The 21,513-nt window shown below is 38.0% G+C and overlaps 1 protein-coding gene across 2 annotated transcripts in view; it reads left to right on the top strand.

Annotated features, from left to right (window-relative positions):
• USH2A (usherin) overlaps positions 1 to 21,513 on the top strand; it is a 546,480-nt gene that overhangs the window by 266,034 nt on the left and 258,933 nt on the right. For both annotated transcript variants that reach the window (XM_060754270.2, XM_060754269.2), the window contains exons 36-37: positions 7,755 to 7,906; positions 16,832 to 16,994. In XM_060754270.2, coding sequence (XP_060610253.2) covers positions 7,755 to 7,906; positions 16,832 to 16,994 — 315 coding nt within the window. The remainder of the gene's footprint in view (positions 1 to 7,754; positions 7,907 to 16,831; positions 16,995 to 21,513) is intronic.

Raw genomic sequence — 21,513 nt, 5'->3', positions numbered from 1 at the left:
GGTTTCACTGGTATGATCATAAGTTGAGAGGTTCAGAACCAAGGCCTGTGAAAATGCTTAGCCTTAATTTTTAAACATAAGTGTTGTTTCTGTTTTAAATGTATCATATGAATGTCTGGTTGCACAATAACACATTGATATTCTTAAGACATGCAACAGGAAATGGGTTAAAGAACTTGACAGTAACAAACTTTTAATAGTTGCTTAAAAGTATAATATAATTTCTATAATCTAAAAGTTAACTTTGCAGCCTTCCTGCCTTCAGCTATCAAAATGAATAACTTTGTTGATTATTTCAGAATCATTTGTAGGTAATGATACATTTTAATTGAATGAATTTAGTAGTCAGACTGACACTGCGCAAAATATGGACAGTGGTATGCATTGTTGCTTTTGTTCTGTTGTATGAGTTTTGTATGAACATGATCCTTTGTAGGAATAATGGTTTCCTTCAGATACTCTAACCAGGGGTCCTCAAACCTTTTAAGCAGTTAACAGTCTCTCAGACTGTTGGGGGGCCTATTTCTCTATCATGTTATTTTGAAATTTTGTTTATTGTTATTCATGTATTTATTTCGATGGTATTTTCTGCTTCTTTGTATTTTATTTTGCTGTGCTGTAATTTTGGGCTTGGCCTCAAGTTAGCCATCCTGAGTCCCCTTTGAGGAGATGGTGATGGGATACAAATATTTATTATTATTATATTATTATTATTATTATTATTATTATTATTATTATTATTATTATGAAACACAACAAAATGAGTCCAGAGCAAACAAGATCACTCTGCTGGCTGTTGTATAGGATCACACATCGGACACTTCCCAAATGTCTAGGACTGAGTTGTATTATTATTATTATTGTTGTTGTTATTGCCTGAAAAAAACATGAATGCCTTTCTACGCGCACTTAACATATCTTATTTTAGTACACACAAAAAAACCTATGAAAAAAACAATGCAACATTTAAAATGAAGATCAATTTTAACCAGCATAAACTTACCAGTGTTTCAGTGGGAAGTGTGGACCTGCTTTTAGCTGATGGGATAGTCAAGTTAATTAGGATGTTTATTGTTGTGTGCCTTCAAGTCTTTTCAGACTTAGGGTTGCCCTTAGGGTTTATAGCTGGGGCCAGGTAATTGTTTTTGGAGGGCTGCGTCTGGCCCTCAGGCCTTAGTTTGGGGACCCTTTCTCTAACTTTTTTTGTTCTTACACTTACACATGTTGACTTATGAGGCAAGATTTACTGCGGGTGAATCTACAGTGTAGAATTAATCCAGGCTGAAACCACTTTAATGGCCATGGCTCAATTCCATGGAATCCTAGGTGTTGTAATTCTGTGAGGCTTAGGACCTTGTTAAACTACAACTCCCATGATTAAATAGCATTTAACTATGGCAGTAAAAGTGGTGTCAAACTACATTAATTCTACAGTGTAGTCATATCCTGAGTTCCATGGGCTTCTTCTCAAAAGAGGTTTGACCCTCCAGCCACCAATTTGTTTTCTGGAGGGAACTAGGATTGCTATGGTAGCTCTATGGCAGTAGAGAGGAATTTTGCTGTTGTGGGGGACACGTCCAGTGAGAAACAGGTACCATTTTGAGGGTATTTTCTAGGGATTGCCAGCCTATTTGTATGTTGGTTGCTACAACCCATACAAGTTGTTTGAGTCAGGCACGATCCATTATTTGGTTCATTTTGAGAGTATCATTATCTTCTAGGGCTACTGCCAGCCTATTTTGTGTGTATTGGTTGCCACGATCCATACAACAAGTTGTTTGAGACAGCCCCCCCCCCCAATGCAATTGCTTAACAAAATAGTAATGAAAAATTGTTACTCTTGTTATAGTAATTAAATGGCCCCTGACCATTTTTTAGAAACACTTTATAAACAACTTGCCATCACCCCCTAATTTTGTAATGAGTAGATAAGTGAAACATTCTGAAATTTGATAGGCTAACAGTAGTAAATGTCTTCTACTATTGTAGCAAGTTTCACTTCAATTGCTTTTAAAATGAGGTATATAGGAGCCTCTGAAGTTTCCCCTGTTGTCGTAATCATTGCATTAATTTGCATGCACAATTACTATGATGAAATAGTAAAGAAATTTTGCTAGTCTCATTATAGTAACAAAATTTTCACTAACGAAACTTACGAAACAGTTTGGAAACAAAGTGCCAAGGCCTCCCAGTTTTATAAGTACTTTTGAACCTTTTTTAATGGATTGCACATGCCTAGTATATAAGTATCAAGGCTAATGTTTCAGGCTCCTGCAATAATTCAGAATCTGAAGAATCACTTATTGTTAGATGAATCAATACTGATTACTATATTTCAAGAGCAGTATCATATCTTCCTCCTCAGTCTGGTGCATATTTGTTTCCCATTTATTGGGTTGACTGCCATGTTGAGTGCAAAAGTACAAGGCTGCTCATATTAATGGTGGCAATGGCAGCTCATGGAAAGATGTCTTGTGTTTCTAGATACCAATGAGGAAATAGCTCTTTGTACATTTCATTGTGTGTAGATGTCTTGGAGGAGTGGGGAAGTTATCAAACATTTCTGAGGGAACATTTCCCTCCAGTGAGTCTTGTGCTGAGCAGCTGGCTTTCACAAAATGCTAAACAGCTTACCAAGATGAGCACTTGCTAAGTCCCAATTGTTTCAAACAATAGAATCCATTGTTTGTGGGGATTTGCAGGTGAAAACATACTGTCTCCACAGTAAGGGAATACAAAAGAAGAGGCAGAAAATTTGTATAGGGAAAAGTCTCCTCACCTGAAAAGGCAGAAAGAAGCCTAGAGCTCAAATTTAAATGTAAATAAATCTGTAAAATGCAGTTTATTTCCAGATCCAGTAAACAAAACCTATGGCAAGTTCTACAGCCCATTAATTACATTCACAGTTCCATTATAGAAAGTCTTCTGTGCATTTTACAACCTCCACACAACAGGAATCGTGTTCTCCTCAGATGTGCAGAGCATGGGTTACTTTAGATGTCAGGCTAAAGCAATGGTGGCTTAGGGGGTCAGGAGACCAATTATTTGTTCACTACCATGTAATTACTGTGAGAACAGCAAGGTATAGATTCACTTTTTAGCATTAACCATAAAATAGACCTTATATTCTTGGGATTTTATTTTAGTCTTATTTTGAAAAAGGTTAATATACAGCTGCAAAATACTGAAATATAACTAAGAAAAGTGCAATTTCAGGAATAGTTTTCACTTTTATTTGAAAACTGTCATTTGAGGGATATGATTCCAGTAAAGATAAGTAACAATTTTCTACTTCTGCATCTTTGTGGACTAAGCAGTATTTATCTAAAAACTAAGCAGCAACAACATGGAAATACAATTAGATTAAATCCTTGGTTTCATACTCCACTTCTTATGCTAGCATCCAAATGCTCACTGAAAAAGGAACTAAATTTAGGAGATGCCATTTCTACTTTTGAAAAAAAAAAGACCTCTTTGTGTCTTGAAATATTTTGGGGTGAGGAAATGTGACAAAACTGCTCCCAGTCCCTTTCTAGAATCTATTTAAGTAAAGCAAATGGCTTGAAACTGTTTCTTATTCTCCTTTAGTGTCAGAATTGTGGCATGGGCCAGATGCAGTTTTGGGAATGCAGGGCAAGTAGGTACTGTTATTTTCCCCTTTCAAGGAATACCTTTAAGAGATAGTGAAGTACAGGCAACTATACTCAGTCCCAACCCAATGGCAGAAAATTGCAATGCAGTGGGGTATACCCAGATGGATTCCATGACTCATTCCAGTTTTTTCGTCCAGCACTTGGGGCAATGATGCCTTCTAATAACAGTTGAGATATCCATTCACTGAGGCAGGGGCACATCTGCACTGCCCACTTAATCGGTTTTCACCTGGTATTGAAGAAAGTGGTTTTGCTTTGCATTTATTACATTGGAAATCCTGAAACCAGTTAGAGGCCTAGGGGTGATTACACAAGCCACAGAGCACTAAAGGGTTTTCTTTTGCATACTTTTGTGGGCGTTCATTTTCTAACTGCTACAGTTTGAAGCTAGCTTTGAACTGCTGGCATTGAATGGCCAGTGTTGATGGGACCCAGGTCTACTGACAGAACAATAATATGTAGCTGTCATAAATAAAGCATAACATGCAATGCGATTCTTTTTGTGTCTTGACTTCCCCAATTCATAATGGTTCTTGATGCTAAGGTTGCAATCTATTTTTTATGAAATGACAATGTCTCCAATAAGTACCTAATAGGCTTGTTTGATTTAAAAAAAAAGGTTCAAAACTTGTTTCAGATGTAGGGGGCGCTGGTGGTTTGATTCTAAAGTCACTTCTTTTTAAAATATTTTTTCAAAACTTTCCGAAACTTCTGAAACAGCTTCATTAATGGCAGATACACATGTGCAGTAGGAAAAAACAGCACTGGGGAAACTTCAGGGCTCTTCCACTCAGGCCACTCCTGACCAAGGGGCTCTTCCACTCCAGGCCTGCCTCAGCTGTCAATGCTGAGGAGGAGGGGGAGGAGAAGGCAGCAACGTCCCCTCAGGTGCCACTTGGCTCCCGCTGCCGGGCTTCAGCCTGGCAGCGGGCTTCAGCCTGTTAGAAATAATGGGAGTGGAAATCCAAAACACCTGGAGGGGCCAAAGTTTGCCCAGGCCTGGATTAGATGCAGCCATGCCACAGTTCAGTGTTATGAGATCCTGGGGTTTGTAGCATGGCACTCTTTGGCAAAGGAGGCTAAAAAAACCATACAAAACTACAGCACCCAGGATTGTGTAGCATTGAGGCAAAGCAGTTGGAAGTGGTTTCTCGATAAGATCTGCCTGATCCACCTGGAGGGAAGGAGGCAGGAGAGGGAATGAATGAAGAAAGGAGGGAGGGAAGGGAGGAAAGAAAGAAAGAAAGAAAGAAAGAAAGAAAGGAAGGAGGAAGAGAGGAAGGGAAGGAAGGTGCTTCTGACAGGTTCTCCTTCTTTTCCAAAATTGGTCGCTTTAACCAATATCCCAATCAACCTTTAGTGGCACTGATCTATAACAGAAAGCACCCTCTCCTTTCTCCCTTCCCAATTTTCTCCCGCCTTCCCCCTTTCTTTTTTTTTTTAAACCCATCATTGGCTTGATCCTGTTGAGCGGAGGCTGCCTCCTGCCTGGCTAAACTCCCACTTGCCAAACCTTGAGATTGGGGTGAGAAAGGGGGGGGGGGGAGTGAAGAAAACTCAGTTTGAATGCAAACTCCAGAGGGAGAATCCAGCCGGACATGCAGAAAAGGAGGATGAAGAGCCTGCTGCTCGGTCATTTTGGTTAATGCACAGCAAGGCAGTGTGGGAAATGTAGTTTAACAACAGGGCCTTTTGCAATCTTTACCATTGGGGGCCTTCCCTTCACAAACTACAACAATGGTTGTGCTTAGGCACGCCCACCTCATCTCTCCTTTGCATCACCCGGGAGGGGAAACAAAACTTTACAAAAGTTGCTCAATGCTTGTGAAAATTAAAATAACCTTGGGAGAGTTCCGAACATTATGAAATATTTATGAATAAAAAAGGTAAGTGGTTCAAATCATAATTACACCTTTTACTTTTCCTGCATGGTTCAAAATTGATTCGAAAGACCAAATTCAATAGATTTTAACGCATTTAAGGTTTTAACGAGCTAACCTAACCAACTCTAGTACCCAAATAAAGAAGAAAAGGGGAAAATACACACACACACACATTTTCATCTCACCTTCTGGGTAAAAAAAAAATCAATGGTTTCTTCTTATCCACAAAAATGAAATGAGAGAAATTTATGCTGCTGCTGCTGCTGCCAGCTTGTTGTCCTAGAACTACATAGAACTAAAGCTGAAAAGTTCCAAATGTTAGTGTTGCATTCCTCTGTACAGAACATAACAAAGCACGTCCACATTTATTCAATACGAAATTGGTTTATTTGGGGTACTTTTCAGATGTTCAGGGGCTTTGGAAAGTGACACTTAGGAGATTACTTACTTATATTCTTAAATAACGTATAAATCTTTGATACTCAAAGTAGTCAAACACAAACACCAGAAGAATTAAATAGTTAAATTGAACTTCATCAAATGTGATGTGTCTAGCTTTGAATAGCAGTGGTAAAGAAATTCTGTTGATTTTATTATGTTAACAGTCTTTTTGTAAAAGTATGTCTTCTATAATATATCAGCCGCCAGAAATGAAAAACAATGTATTTCTTTAGATCTTGTTTATTTGTGTCTACAGAGCAGGGGATCTTTGTGTCAATTGCCAAATTCCCTCAAGGTTTTTGGCAGCACAGATATGAATGATGTAGTAAAAATCACTTTAAAAAGGGAACTTATAGAATTTAATGCTAAAAATACCAGAGGAGGAAAAAAATCAGAAAGCTGTGTGAAAAGGTAGGATAAGGACAATCATCATGCTTGGCTCAGTGAGTTTTTAATTTGAACCTTAGCAATAAATATCCCAGATTTAGTGGATAAGGGTTAGGCCTGATACAAGGAGAATGGCTTTGCCAAAAGGATGCTTGTGTGATTTGTGTGGATTTTAAAAAACTGCACACTGGGGAGGAAAGCAAGAGAATGCAGAGCCTGCAAAAACAAGAAGCAAGAAGAGGAGGAGGAGCCACCTCCTGAAATGCCATGTTTCTAATGCCAGAGATCACAGATTTCCTCTTATGAACACCCTCCCAAAAAGAGAGATTTATATTGAGATCCTGTACCTAATTTAGGTACAATGAGGTCTAAAATATTTTTACTGTAACTGTGTGATGTTCAGCCACATTCGGAGTATTTCCTTCAAAAGAGTAGACTCATCTCATTTTAAGGAGCTATGGCATGAAAAACAGGGACAAAGGTTGCCTTGCTAAACCCAAAAATACAATTCAGACATTTCATTCATTTATATGCTGTAACAGAACCAATAAAACACACATGTGCAGCAAGGCAGTTGAATACAGGTCAGCTAAACAAGAGACATTCCAAGAGAATTCAGGGATTTCCTTCCTTGGGAGGTCTTCTAGTTAAGGCATAATGGTCACCTTTTTGTTGTGGGGATGCCTTGATGGAAAGAATTGAACCCATAGAATTCTTTTTAGCAATTCTGAAACAATGTTGTTGACTAGTATTTATTGATAACTTCAATAATAATCACAGCAACAACTACAATAATCATTGCAGAGAGTGCCAAGGTCAATATGATACAATTGGACGATGATTTCTGTGTTTTCCATTAGGTTTAAGTATGGATCACTACTTTTTGTATGTTTGAATATTGATTGCTTCCTTTTCTATGCCAATGTGTTAGGATTTGAAATGGTTGCTGTATATCTTCTATGTCCTTGTTTTAATCTACACGTGTATTTGCATTGTGAATAGGGCTGTGGAACACAATTGTCTCACATCTCCTAGCTCAAAATATTGTTTTGTCATACATTGTATGTTAAAATCTGTTCGCTTTGGATTGGGACAATTTTAACAAGATGAGTTCTACATTCAGTACGTCCAGCATTTTGCACGAAAATTATGAAGGTATTTGTTGTGGCAGCAAAACAGATGTAGCTCCTTCTGTTTTGTAAACAGCGTAATTTTTTTAAAGTGCTTTGCATGATGATGATGATGTTGCTAAAATTACTGCCTTGGGTTTTTATGGACTGCAATGTCTCCATTCTCCAGACCCATATCTCCTGTGCTCTGGGTAGTTGCGTGTGTTGTTTGCTAATTTCTTCTTTGTCTTTGGGTGCTTCCTTTTTTCCTTTTTAAATAGGATTTATCACTAGTTATGGATTGTATATGAATGGCATATTGGTACAGAACTCCTCCCAAATGACTTATTATAGTTCTGGACTTACTCCTTGGAGTCTGCATTCCTTCAGAGTTCAAGCATGTACTGCAAAAGGCTGTGCTTTAGGCCCACTGGTGAGTACCTCAATTTACATTCTGAGACTGTAATAAATGTCAGATGGTACTGAATATCAGAGTAAATGGTGATGATTCACAATGGTCAGTACTAACCCATCTGGCAAAATGTGACATTTTATAAAAAATGCCATTAAAAGCTGCAAAAGATTGGAATAGGTCACTGCTAGGCACTGTTCCAAAATATCATATAGATAGATATACTAAAGACAAAGACAGGGAGTGGGAAAAAATATTAGAGTGAAAGGCATATTATTGAAATTAAGGGAAGTTAATATGTTTTAAAGGCACATACGTGGTTTAATCTGATTTATAAGGACACCATTAAAAAAAGAATTACTATTCCAGTAATAAGTAAAAAAAAAATCTAGTCTCTGCTTGACCAAAAACGGATGAGTTTAAGACAAAAATGACACTACATGCCATAACAATGCCATTGTTTAAACTAATATAATTGTTTTGGAAAGCAATAAATCAAGGTTTAAAAGGTAAACAACTAGCAATGTGATACAACAACAAACAGTATATTGGAATTTTTTTTAAAAAAATGTATTCTTTTCAGCATTAGAAGCATGGTTCAATTGTACTTATATGTTATCCTATAATATGGTTCTGAAGCCACTTTTTATTTTTCTAATACATTTCCAACAGCAAAAACAAAAATTGAGTGTATTCTTCTGTGATATTTTTCTTCTCATAGCAGAATGTAAGTCTTCCCAGTAAAATCTGGGGGTAAAAATAACATGAATTTATCCCTTTTATTTTTATATACCTAAGGAATTCTAGCATTGCTGGTGATCATTCGCATAGGATTCTCTTCCTTTATCCAAATGGTTTCACTGAGCGAGGATTATTTTCAGAAAGACATTAAGTTTTAAATTTTGTAAACTTGATTTTTGTTACTATATTACCATCCCCCCCCCCCCCCCAATGTGGGCACTTTCCGCTATCAGGATAGTAGGCGTTATCGGTGTTAAGCATTTTATAGCTTGGATAGTGTTGATGGATATTATTTACTCTTAAAAGCATGAATGGCTTTTTGCCAGTTTTTCCACTTGTAAAGAACAATAGGCTGGTGTTCCTGTTCACTCTCAATTCATTTCACTGAGGCTTCTGTGAAGCTCCCACAGAAGCCCTATTCAAGAGTACAAAGGTTGCACAGCAACATCGCTGCTTGTTGAACTGTGCCTTAACCAGTTTTGTTTTGTTTTAGACATTCCGGTGATAACAAAACAGTATGAACACTGAAATCATTTCCCACCCCATTCAGTTCACAGATAGCCTTATTAAGCATGAGTTGTAATGCATTTGTTGCTCACAATAAATTTATTCTTCAAATATATCAGCGCTTTCAAAATATTCTATCCTGTTCTGGAGAAAACTAGTGAGTAACGGCACTTCATTAAAGCCGAAACTCATCCCTGACTTCAGTGCAATTCGAAATAGGGGGTTTAGAATTGACCCAATACTTATCTGTATCTCCTGCTCAGAATGCAAACTATTTTCCTGAGCCACTGATCCATCTCTAGTCACAAGAATGGAAATGTAATGTCTTTATTTAGGGAGCTCACCTAAATGCTGCCAGGAAGTTAAAGCAACACTTCTTCATTTGATGTTTCTGAAATATTTTTTTCTCCCAATTACCATCTATATCCAACACTTACTTTAAAAATATCTTTAGTTCATTGAGGACTTTAAATAGAAACAGAGACATCTCCCAATGGTAAACTGATATTATCCTTCCAGCTATTTTTGTTGCTGATCTTTTATTTAATGTGCCCTAATCGATTGAAGAGATGCTGTGCAATGCAAGCATCTTAGGAACCAGGTTTCTCTTGGGGTTTTTGTTTTTGTTTTAAGCAAGTGGTGAATACTTTAAATCTGCTACCTATGAATGGCAGGTGCACAATGTTTCAAGTTAAAACATTTTCCTAGGAAAGTTTTATATGATTTCAGATTAGTAAAACATTTGGAAAATTCAAATTACTTTAGAATTAAAACAGTATTAGTTTATAATCTGAACTGATTATACTGTGATATTTATGGACGGAAATAGCTTTTGAGAATATTAATTAATTTGGAGAAGATATAAACCACACCTAAAGTGGCATTTATTTTAAAACGGTTTGTACTCTGAGAAGATAGAGAAAAGGGATCATACTATAATGTAGCACCATGTTTTTATAATTTCTTATCATTTCTATTAGGGCTGGGCGGTTTCATTTTGTTAATTCGTAATTCGTTAATAATTCGTTAATTTTTTCAATTACAAAACGATAACGAACCATTCTGGAGCATTTATTAAAAAAAACGAATTTTCAAAAACGTTTTGTAAATGCTTCGTATTTCGATATTGTATTCGTTTCGTTATTGTTTTGAGGTCGTTTCGTTATTTTTTCCGCATGTCTGGGCCAGTTTTATGGTTTAATTAGTGAAAAAAATTATAATATCACACCAACAGTCAACAACAGAGGGAGAGGGAAGCTTCAGAAGGTTTTGGAGGTTTTTTAGCGTATTTCGCGGTCGCGTCCGCCATTAACGAATCGATTCGTTATTGTTTCGGAAATCGATTCGTTAATTTTTTACCATTTACGAAATTTCGTAAATATCGAACTTTTTAAAAGGAAAATTTTGTAATTATTTTAAATATCGAAACAAAAAAAAAAACCAAATACAAATCGATTTTAGAAACAAATTTTTCCGTTGTTACCCAGGCCTAATTTCTATCATTATTGAACTTCTGTTATTTGAAACCATTTATTTTAGTAGTGTATATTATTAATCTACCTCAAAATAAACTTATTGCACAATTCCATTGCTTTACATTTTTAGATTGCCTTGTGGTTAAGTGTAAGATAATTTCCTCTTTTGCATTAGTATTGCAAAATAAATATGTACATATTATAGTGCAGCAAATATATTGTTCTGCCATTTTTGTACACACCGCTTTGTTTACATAATAACAGCATGCAGTTCTAGTTAATATGGGGATTCAGTCTGAATCTTGTAATAGTAAGTATGGCATATTTCCCTTCATGAGTAACTGAGAATTGAGAAGTCTTCAGAATTTTTATTTCTAAGGGTCCATCTACACTATAGAATTAATGCAGTTTGATACCATGCACTGTCATGGCTCAATGCTGTGGAATCACAACATCCTTGCAGATGGCCAAATCTATTACACCAGAAGTTTCTGGGAGTTTCTCAAGTTGCTCCTGACATGGGAATAAAAATGGGAATTGTAATTTGGTGAAACATCAGCATTCTTTGGTAGAGATGGCTAAAGACCTTGTAAAATTACAGCTGTCATTATCCCATAGAAATTCAACTGCATTATTTCTACAGTGCAGATTTACCTCAAGAGACACAAAAGCATAACAGGTGCATAATTTAAAGAATTGTTAGCTTGAGTTTGATTCATATGACTGCACATCACAGATTCCAAGAAACTTTGCTATGGAGACAGATTAGTGAACATTGTCTCACATTTGCTGTAAATTGTACACCTTTCACATCATATGTTTCCAACATCTTCAAACAGTTAATAAATTGGATTTACACCAGGCCCTAAATGCAAATGCTACTCTCAACTTGAGTAGACTCATTAAATCAGCTGCTAATTGGGCCTTCTTTAGTTTGGACTAGTGAAACATTTATTCTAAGAGATTTTTTTTCAGTTCTGTTAGAATAGTTGGCTTCAGGATTATCCCCTAAAAATATGGTCAGCCCCTTTTTTGTAGATTTTAAACTGTATTGAAATGTTTTCAATGTAAGCCACTTTGAGTTTCATTGTGAAGAGAAATTGGAGTATAAATAAAGATCATCATCATCATTTTTCCTATGGTTGCTTTTTCCAGAAAACCTACAAGCAGTTTAGCTGACAGGGGATAGAGAAAAGGGAGAGCTACTTAATGCCTTCATTGCTTCAGTCTTCTCACAAAAAGAGTCATCCTTAACCTCAGCAACATGGAGTGGACAAGAGATTAGAGGAAATCCAACCCCAAATTGGGAAACAAGTCATCCAGGAATACCTGGCCGCTCTAAACGAATTCAAATCCCGAGGGCCAGATCAACTACAACCAAGAGTATTGAAGGAACTAGCGGAAGTCATTTAGGAACCACCTGCAATCATCTTTGAGAGTTCTTGGAGAACAGGAGAAGTTCCAGTAGATTGGAAGAGGGCAAATGTGGTCCCTATCTTCAAGAAGGGAAAAAAGGACAACCCAAGCAATTACCATGTGATCAGCCTCATGTCAATACCAGGCAAGATTCTGGAAAAAGATGTTTAAAGAAGTAGTCTGCAAACACTTAGAAACAAATGTGGTCATTGCTAATAAAAAACAAGTCATGTCGGACTGATCTGATCTCTTTTTTTGATAAAGTTACAAGGGAGTGCCATGGATGTAGTGTATCTGGTAGGCCTGGGTAACAACGGAAAAATTTGTTTCTAAAATCGATTTGTATTTGGGGGTTTTTTTTGTTTCGATATTTAAAATAATTACAAAATTTTCCTTTTAAAAAGTTCGATATTTACGAAATTTCGTAAATGGTAAAAAATTAACGAATCGATTTCCGAAACAATAACAAATCGATTCGTTAATGGTGGACGCGACCGCGAAATACGTTAAAAAACCTCCAAAACCTTCTGAAGCTTCCCTCTCCCTCTGTTCTTGACTGTTGGTGTGATATTATAATTTTTTTTCACTAATTAAACCATAAAACTGGCCCAGACATGCGGAAATAATAACGAAACGACCTCAAAACAATAACGAAATGAATACAATATCGAAATACGAAGCATTTACAAAACGTTTTTGAAAATTCGTTTTTTTTAATAATTGTTCCAGAATGGTTCGTTATCGTTTTGTAATTGAAAAAATTAACGAATTATTAACGAATTACGAATTAACGAAACGAAACCGCCCAGCCCTAGTATCTGGACTTCAATAAGGCCTTCGAAAAGGTTCCCCATGACCTTCTGGCAAATAAACTTCTTGAATGTGGGCTAGGCAAAATTATGGTTAGATGGATCTGTAATTGGTTAAGCGAATGAATCCAGAGGGTGCTCACCAATGCTTCTTCTTCATCCTGGAAAGAAGTGATGAGCAGAGTGCTGTAGCGTTCCATCCTGTCTAACATCTTTATTAATGACATTGATGAAGGGCTAGAAGGCATGATCATCAAGTTTGCAGATGACACCAAATTGGGAGGGATTGCCAGTACGCCAGAAGACAGGAGCAGAATTCAAAATGATCTTAACAGATTAGAGAGATGGGTCAAAACTAACAAAATGAAGTTCAACAGTGACAAATGCAAGATACTCCACTTAAGCAGGAAAAAAATGAAATGCAAAGGTACAAAATGGGGGATTCCTGCCTCGACATCAGTACATGTGAAAAAGATCTTGGAGTCCTTATGGACAATAAATTAAACATGAGCCAACAATGTGATGTGGCAGCAAAAAAAGCCAATGGGATTCTGGCCTGCAGCAATAGGAATATAGTGTCATGCTACCCCTCCCCTCTATTCCGCCTTGCTTAGACCACATCTGGAATACTGTGTTCAATTCTGGGCACCACAATTGAAGGGAGATGACAAGCTGGAATGTGTCCAGAGGAGGGCGAATAAAATGATCAATGATCTGGAGATCAAGCCCTATGAAGAGAAGGCCGAGAGGAGACATGATGAGGGCCATGTATAAATATGTGAGGGGAAGTCATAGGGAGAAGGGAGCAAGCTTGTTTTTGCTGCCCTGGAGACTCAGATGCGGAACAATGGCTTCAAGCTACAGGAAAGGAGATTCCACCTGAACAAGAGGAAGAACTTTCTGACTGCAAGAGCTGTTCAGTGGTAGAACTCTCTGCCCCGGAGTGTGATGGAGGCTCCTTCTTTGGAGGCTTTTAAGCAGAGGCTGGATGGCCATCTGTCGGGGGGGGGGGTGCTTTGAATGCAATTTTCCTGCTTCTTGGTAGGAGGTTGGACTAGATGGCCCACAAGGTCTCTTCCAATTCTATGATGCTATGACATGTATTATTTGTGGCTGCAAGACAGCATGGCTGGGATACAGGTAGGTTTTGAAAATAGATCAGAACACAGTTAAGTTTAAGAGATCATTGGGGGCCTGAGATAAATGCCCAGGGGACCACACCTGATCCCCGGGCCTTAGTTTGCCCATGCCTGAGATATATACACACACAAACTAATAGGTCCACTAATCAGTGATTCATAGCTAGTTGCTCATGGCATGTGACTTTCAGTATCACTAGTGAAGAGTACACAGTCTTTCTCAGATGAGGATTTAATAACCACCCAAACCGAAGACCACTCAGCCAAAAGAAAGACACAGAGCAGAGACAATGAAACACATAGTGATATCTGCATCATCCAGAAGTTCGCCACAAAGGGCCAACCCAAGTGTGTTGCCTGATAGGACTATTTCCTTTCAAAAATTCAAGATGGCACCATGAGTAGCAGCATTGTGTAAACTTTAATGTTTGTTTTACCTTATTTTACATCTTAAGCATCTTGACTCTTTTTTTCCCTAATGTTATTTCCTTTCTGAGAAGTTGGTGAACAACAAGTGGATATAAATGCTTTGAGAAACAACATAAATTTTAAACTTTTACACTTAACTAACTATGACTCATTGTTCCTTAATTCATTTTTGTTTGCTAACGTGTGGGGGAGTCCCTTGTAGTGGGCTTGATGAGAAGTTCGAAGACTCTGAATGGTTGTGTTTTCACATTTCCTAAGGAAGAAAATCCTGTTTCCCTCAATCAGTGGGAGGGTGGTAAATCTTGATATCCAGGCACTAATCATGACATTCTGTATATCAACTTATTGTCTGTCTCACTTACTTTCTCCCTTCCTGCACCTGCCCATTTATTAACCTATCTACTTACCAATCAAAGTGATTCCAGAAATGTTGAGTTCTCACACCAGGAACAGGTCCCTTCCAACTACTGTGGCAATTGCTGCTATACTTAAAGAGAAAAGGGGAGTGGGCAACAGTGCCATTTCCCCCGTTATCGCAAAAGTCTCAGGACTTCAATCTTGAATACACTCCACTAACCTCATCTTTGCTCATAATTCCTTCCTTCCCATCCCAAGTGGCAGCCTCAAACACCTTGACACCCACATCCATCTTATGTGTACTCTCTGAGAGGTCTTCCCTTTCAGGAGTCTAGAAAATCAGGAAATAAAGCATTGCTGTCTGTAAGCTGATGAAGTCCACAACCCATATTTTCACTACCAGAGATCAGCTGAAACCAGATTCTATTAGGGAGGAGAAATCCAGTTGACTATCACCTAACAAAACAACATGAGATTGAGGGAATCTTTAGATCTGTATACATGTCTTGCAGAACTGTCTTTCATGGAGCATATTGCAAACCTGCAATATGTAGGTGTACACCCCCTTAGAGGAGGAGGCAGAAACTTTCTGTTCACTGTTGCTGATGAGAATGTTGTTCATAGCATGCAGTGGATTTGCGAATGGGTCATTTAGCAATTAAATGGACCAAGGAGAAAGAAACACAAATCATTTAAGAAGATAGTCTATGGATATAGCAATAGGAGTTGAAAGAATTGTTTAGGAGTTGAAAGAATTGTTTAGTACCACTTGTTTCCTTAGCCAATGCTCATATCTTGATATCATCTGTCTCTCATGATTTTATGGTGTAATAATAATAATTTTATTCTTGTATCCCACCACCACCTCCCTGAAGGGACTTGGGGCAGCTTACAGACAGCACAAAGTGCCTAAAAACAAACATAAAAGTGAACACATTATAAAATACAATAAAATAAAACATGCACATATAAAAACATCAGTTCAGACTCAATCAAGCTGTGATTCTCTAACTGTTGTGGTAAACTATTGTAACCATGGCCGGCTGTAAACATTAGGAATAAAGTAAGTGTCAGCTGCAGTAATGGAAAGAGGACCTGGGATAAAGTGCAGGATGTGCAACTGCTACGCAGGACAACTAGGGGCTAAATATTCTCAAAGGCTTGATTGAAGAGCCACATCTTTGAGAACAGCTTATAAGTGTTTCACAGGCATTTGTTCAGCAGTTTATTAGAGAAGAAGGCCTGAGTTTTGCTGTTGGAAATGTAACTTCTCCTCATTTAGGTGATTTTTGCTATTGGGAAGGGAGGGAAGAATGGTGGAACATAATCCAGATATGGTAAAATATTATTGCCATATAATAAAGAGAGGGAGGAAAGGGGCATCTGTGAAGCAAATGTAGATTAAAACTCCTCCCCTTCCCTTGTTTGTCTGTGTATTGTGTTCATCCTGGTAATTTGGGATTTGTGCAGTTGCACTTCCTCTAGACATATACAAATCAATTATAATTAAGGAAACATATCTTCTAATGGATAGCTTTGTGATTTCAGCTTTTTATCTTTCTTGGCTGCAATGGAACAAGTCTGACAAGGGTTTTACAGAATTCTGTTTCAAGATTTAAAAAAATTATAGCAGAAACATTTCAAATGTTTAGGGTCTGTTATTAAAATGTTTGATTTAATAAAAGTATTGGAAGTTGAAAATTGTCTTATGGTCAGATTTGCTGACCCTACACTTATATTGTTAACTAAGAAAATTTTAAAACGACAGATGTGTTTTCCATAAAATTTCACCTATAAGAGTTTGGGTTGCACATTCTTTGGTTTTTTTGGTTTGTTTTTTTTTTAAAAAAACATTCTCACATTTCAGTGCTGACAAAAATAAGACTGAGGTCTCATGAACATTTCTTGTTTCTTGTTAGCCAAATAAAGATATCACTGCTTGTGGATTTTGGATTTTGCTGTATTTTCTTTCTCATGTACTACTATTTGAAGAAATATTACTTGTTTTTATCTCACTTTCCCTCTTTTAATTACAAATAAACTGAAAAGCACCTTGTATGATTAAACTTGCAGGTGGAAGCTCGTACAGTTGAAGATATTCCTGAAGGAAACATTGAGGTATTTGTCATTAATGATGGCTCCAGGGGAGTCCGGGTGAAATGGCATCCTCCAAGTGAACCAAATGGCAACATTATTTATGCTGTTCTTTTTACTGGCATATTTTACATAGATGAAGGTAAATCCATTTTGGAACATTATTTGAACTGTGTTAGTGTTATGCTATACCTTCTCTTGTGTGTATGTGTGCCTTCAAGTCACCTCTTGATTTATGATGGCACCATGCATTTCATAGGGTTTTCTTAGTAAAGGTATAAAATTATGAAATGTGATACATTTAGTACTCCTAAATCAAACTATTAGGGAGCAAACCGTTATAGACCAAATTGCTAAACTCTCGGTCACCTTCAAAAAGTATTTGCTGTTTCTTTTTTTTAATTTCCAATTCCCGACCACCTCTAACATCAAGACTTGGATTAGATCCAGGTTTAAGCTAAGGATAGACATGGACCTCATCAAATGGGAGAGGTAGGGTACAGTGGAGGATAGTGGAGGGAAGCATCAGGCTCTGTTCCCTCCTGTTGGAGTCCGTCGTCTATCTTCCCACATTGTTTCGCAGTTCACTTCAGTTTTCCTCCACTTCCTCTTCACTTTTTTCAATGACAAGTCAAATAAACATGTGACTCCACTAGGGGAGCTTCTCTCTGTGACCAGGACAAAGCCCAACAGAATCCTGCTGGAAATAATCCTGTGTGATGTGATGGTCTCCATAGGACTCTGTTCCAGCAACTTCTCCAGCTGCATCTGATGAGGTCCACAGAGATCACCAGCACTGCATTGATTTCAGGAATGCAAATCAATGTAGCACCTTTGGGACTATCCAGGCATTTTTAAACTATGAGATTTAAATTGGTATATTTTATATGTATGGATCAATTTAATGCTACAGTCATTTGTATTTTGCACTTATGTTTGTGTGTTTTAATCTATGTGATTTAAATGGTTTTATGTGTTTTTGGATACATATTATATTTTAATCATAAAACTCAATATATAACAGAGAGAAGCATGTAATAAATAAAACAGTGTTATTGTTATTGTTAATGAGAGAAAGGAATTAGTAGCATAAGCATTTGTAGACGAGTCTATTTCATCAGATGGGGCCAATTTGCTCATCCTATGCTGCTTGCTCTCCTTTTTTGCTATGGAGCCCATTACACAATGCACTTTAACTTCCGACAGGGCTCTGTGCTGAAATGGGAAAGCAAATGGTATATGCTGCTAAGGCTGCAACACGGAAGGCTTCCCATGTTGCCTTTGGAGCAATGGAGGGAAGCTGTGTGGCAACGCTTTCCCTCATGGGATCTGACCAGTGGCAAGTCAGGTGATGTAGGGTGTGGATCAATGTGTTCTAAACACACACACACAACCCCACTGGGACACCACAGAGTCACTACAATGTGTGGCGAATCCCAAAGGTAATCCCAAAGGCATCAGAACTAGTATCAGATTCTGTTTAGTTTCATCCCCGAACTAAATTCCTAGAACTATGAAAGCTTCCCCCTGCCTCTGGTTTGATCTTCTCCTTTGAGAATGAAATGTTTTACAATGTAGCTTATTGCTTCCTACATTCATGTAACATCAACTTAAGAGGCTGTAATAGAAAGTTAGCACACAAGCTTCTACTGCAGTCAGATGCAGAAGCACTGATATTTCATGAATACCAGTGCTTCTAAGTGTCACTAGGAAGACTGATTGACTGGCAGAAAGTGAACATTCATCTTCCAAATTCATTTAATATCTTCATCCCTTATAGAGTTATTGTGAATTCACCCAATTGCCAAAGCACCTTGAACCATGAGTCAGAAAACAGTTTCATGCTTCTTTATGGATACTTCATTAAAGAGGTTGTTTTGATTTGTGGTTCTTACTTGTGTTTAAAATCCTTCAAGGTTCAAATCTGGACATGTTGCAGTTTTTTAAATCATATGTTAATCACTTCAGAGTCATCTGCAAAAGTACTATCATAGTTTAAGCCCATTCATCCTATTTTAATTTCTTGAATTAGAACAGGTTTTCAAATGAATTTAGTGTTTCAGTTTTATAAGCATTTACTTGAAAGAAAGGATAGAGAGAAATACATTCTATTCATGTTTTAAATAAACTCAACAATATTGCTATGTTTAAAATTTGCATTGATTTTAAAAAGTGTACAAAATGTTAAAATATTAAGAATAAATTCTACTAGGAGAATTGCAAAAACGTATGAGGAATTATTATTATTATTATTATTATTATTATTATTATTTCTATCCCACTTTATCTCTCTTAAAAAGACACCCAAAGAAACTAACAATAAACGATGTTTGGCTCCAGGACCTTCTGTGATTACCAAAATTCATGGATGCTCAAAATTTCTTATATACGATGGTATAGTAAAATGTTGTCATTAATATAAAACGACAACATCAAGATTTGCTTTTTGGATTTCTCTCTCTCTTTTGGGGGGGGGGGGGTTATATTTTCAAATCATGGATGGTAGAAGAATTTAAGGTGTAGTAATTGGTAATGCACCAGCAAAGGATCACCGCCTTGTCGGGGCGCTGGAGCTTGAGCACCTCAATGATGTCATGAGCGAAACCGTGAAGGGACACCCAAGACGGGACGGTTGTGGCAGAGAGGTCAGACCAAGCGTGATCCCTGGGGAAGGCAATGGCAAACCACTCCAGTATCCTTGCCAAGAAAACTAAATGGACCAGTACAACCAGAGATATGTCGGTATGCCATTGGAAGATGGGACTCCCAGGTCGGAAGATGGCCAAAATGCTACTGGGGAGGAGCAGAGGATAAGTTCAACTAGCCCCAGATGTGATGACGCAGCTAGCTCAAAGCCGAAAGGAAGGCTAGCGGCCGACGGTACTGGAGGCGAACAACGAATCCGATGCTCTAAAGATCAACACACCATAGGAACCTGGAATGTAAGATCTATGAGCCAGGGCAAATTGGATGTTGTTATTGGTGAGATGTCAAGACTAAAGATAGACATTCTGGGGGTCAGCGAACTGAAATGGACTGGAATGGGCCACTTCACATCAGATGACCACCAGATCTACTACTGCGGACAAGAGGAACATCGAAGAAATGGAGTAGCCTTCATAATTAATAAGAAATTCGCTAAAGCGGTGCTTGGATACAACCCAAAAAATGACAGAATGATCTCAATTCGAGTGCAAGGAAAGCCTTTCAACATTACAGTGATCCAAATATATGCCCCAACCACAGCTGCTGAAGAAGCAGAAGTAGATCAGTTCTATGAGGATCTGCAGGAACTACTGGATAATACACCAAAAAGAGACATTATTTTCATTACAGGAGACTGGAATGCCAAGGTGGGAAGTCAAATGACAACAGGGATCACAGGCAAGCATGGTCTGGGAGAACAAAATGAAGCGGGACGCAGGCTGATAGAATTTTGCCAGGAAAACTCGCTGTGTATAACGAATACTCTCTTCCAACAACCTAAAAGACGGCTTTACACATGGACCTCTCCAGACGGTCAACACCGAAATCAGATTGACTACATCCTTTGCAGCCAAAGGTGGCGGACATCCATCCAGTCGGTGAAAACAAGACCTGGGGCTGACTGTAGCTCAGATCACGAACTTCTTATTGCCCAATTTAGAATAAAACTAAAGAGATCAGGGAAAATACACAGACCAGTTAGATATGATCTCACTAACATTCCTAGCGAATATACAGTGGAAGTGAAGAACAGATTTGAAGGACTAGATTTAGTAAACAGAGTCCCAGAAGAACTATGGACAGAAGTCCGAGACATTGTTCAGGAGGCGGCAACAAAGTACGTCCCAAAGAAAAAGAAAACCAAAAAGGCAAAATGGTTGTCTGCTGAGACACTGGAAGTAGCCCAAGAAAGGAGGAAAGCAAAAGGAAACAGGGATAAGGGGAGATATGCCCAGTTAAATGCGCAATTCCAGAGGTTAGCCAGAAGAGATAAGGAACTATTTTTAAATAAGCAATGCATGGAAGTGGAAGAAGACAACAGAATAGGAAGGACAAGAGACCTCTTCCAGAAAATTAGAAACATTGGAGGTAAATTTCAGGCAAAAATTGGTATGATAAGAAACAAAGATGGCAGGGACCTAACAGAAGCTGAAGAGATCAAGAGAAGGTGGCGAGACTATACAGAAGATCTGTATAGGAAGGATAATAATATTGAGGATAGTTTTGACGGTGTGGTGAATGAATTAGAACCAGACATCCTGAGGAGTGAGGTTGAATGGGCCTTAAGAAGCATTGCTAACAACAAGGCAGCAGGAGACGACGGGATCCCAGCTGAACTGTTTAAAATCTTAAAAGATGATGCTGTCAAGGTGATGCATGCCATATGCCAGCAAATATGGAAAACACAAGAATGGCCATCAGACTGGAAAAAATCAACTTATATCCCCATACCAAAAAAGGGAAATGCGAAAGACTGCTCAAACTTCCGTACAGTGGCCCTTATTTCTCATGCCAGTAAGGTAATGCTCAAGATCCTGCAAGGAAGACTCCAGCAATACATGGAGCGAGAGTTGCCAGATGTTCAAGCTGGGTTTAGAAAAGGCAGAGGAACGAGAGACCAAATTGCCAATATCCGCTGGATAATGGAGAAAGGCAGGGAGTTTCAGAAAAACATC

The sequence above is a fragment of the Anolis sagrei genome, chromosome 1 (assembly GCF_037176765.1).
Source record: "Anolis sagrei isolate rAnoSag1 chromosome 1, rAnoSag1.mat, whole genome shotgun sequence".
In the NCBI taxonomy this organism is placed as follows: Eukaryota; Metazoa; Chordata; class Lepidosauria; order Squamata; family Dactyloidae; genus Anolis; species Anolis sagrei.
This window is presented reverse-complemented; position numbering and strand designations above follow the sequence as displayed.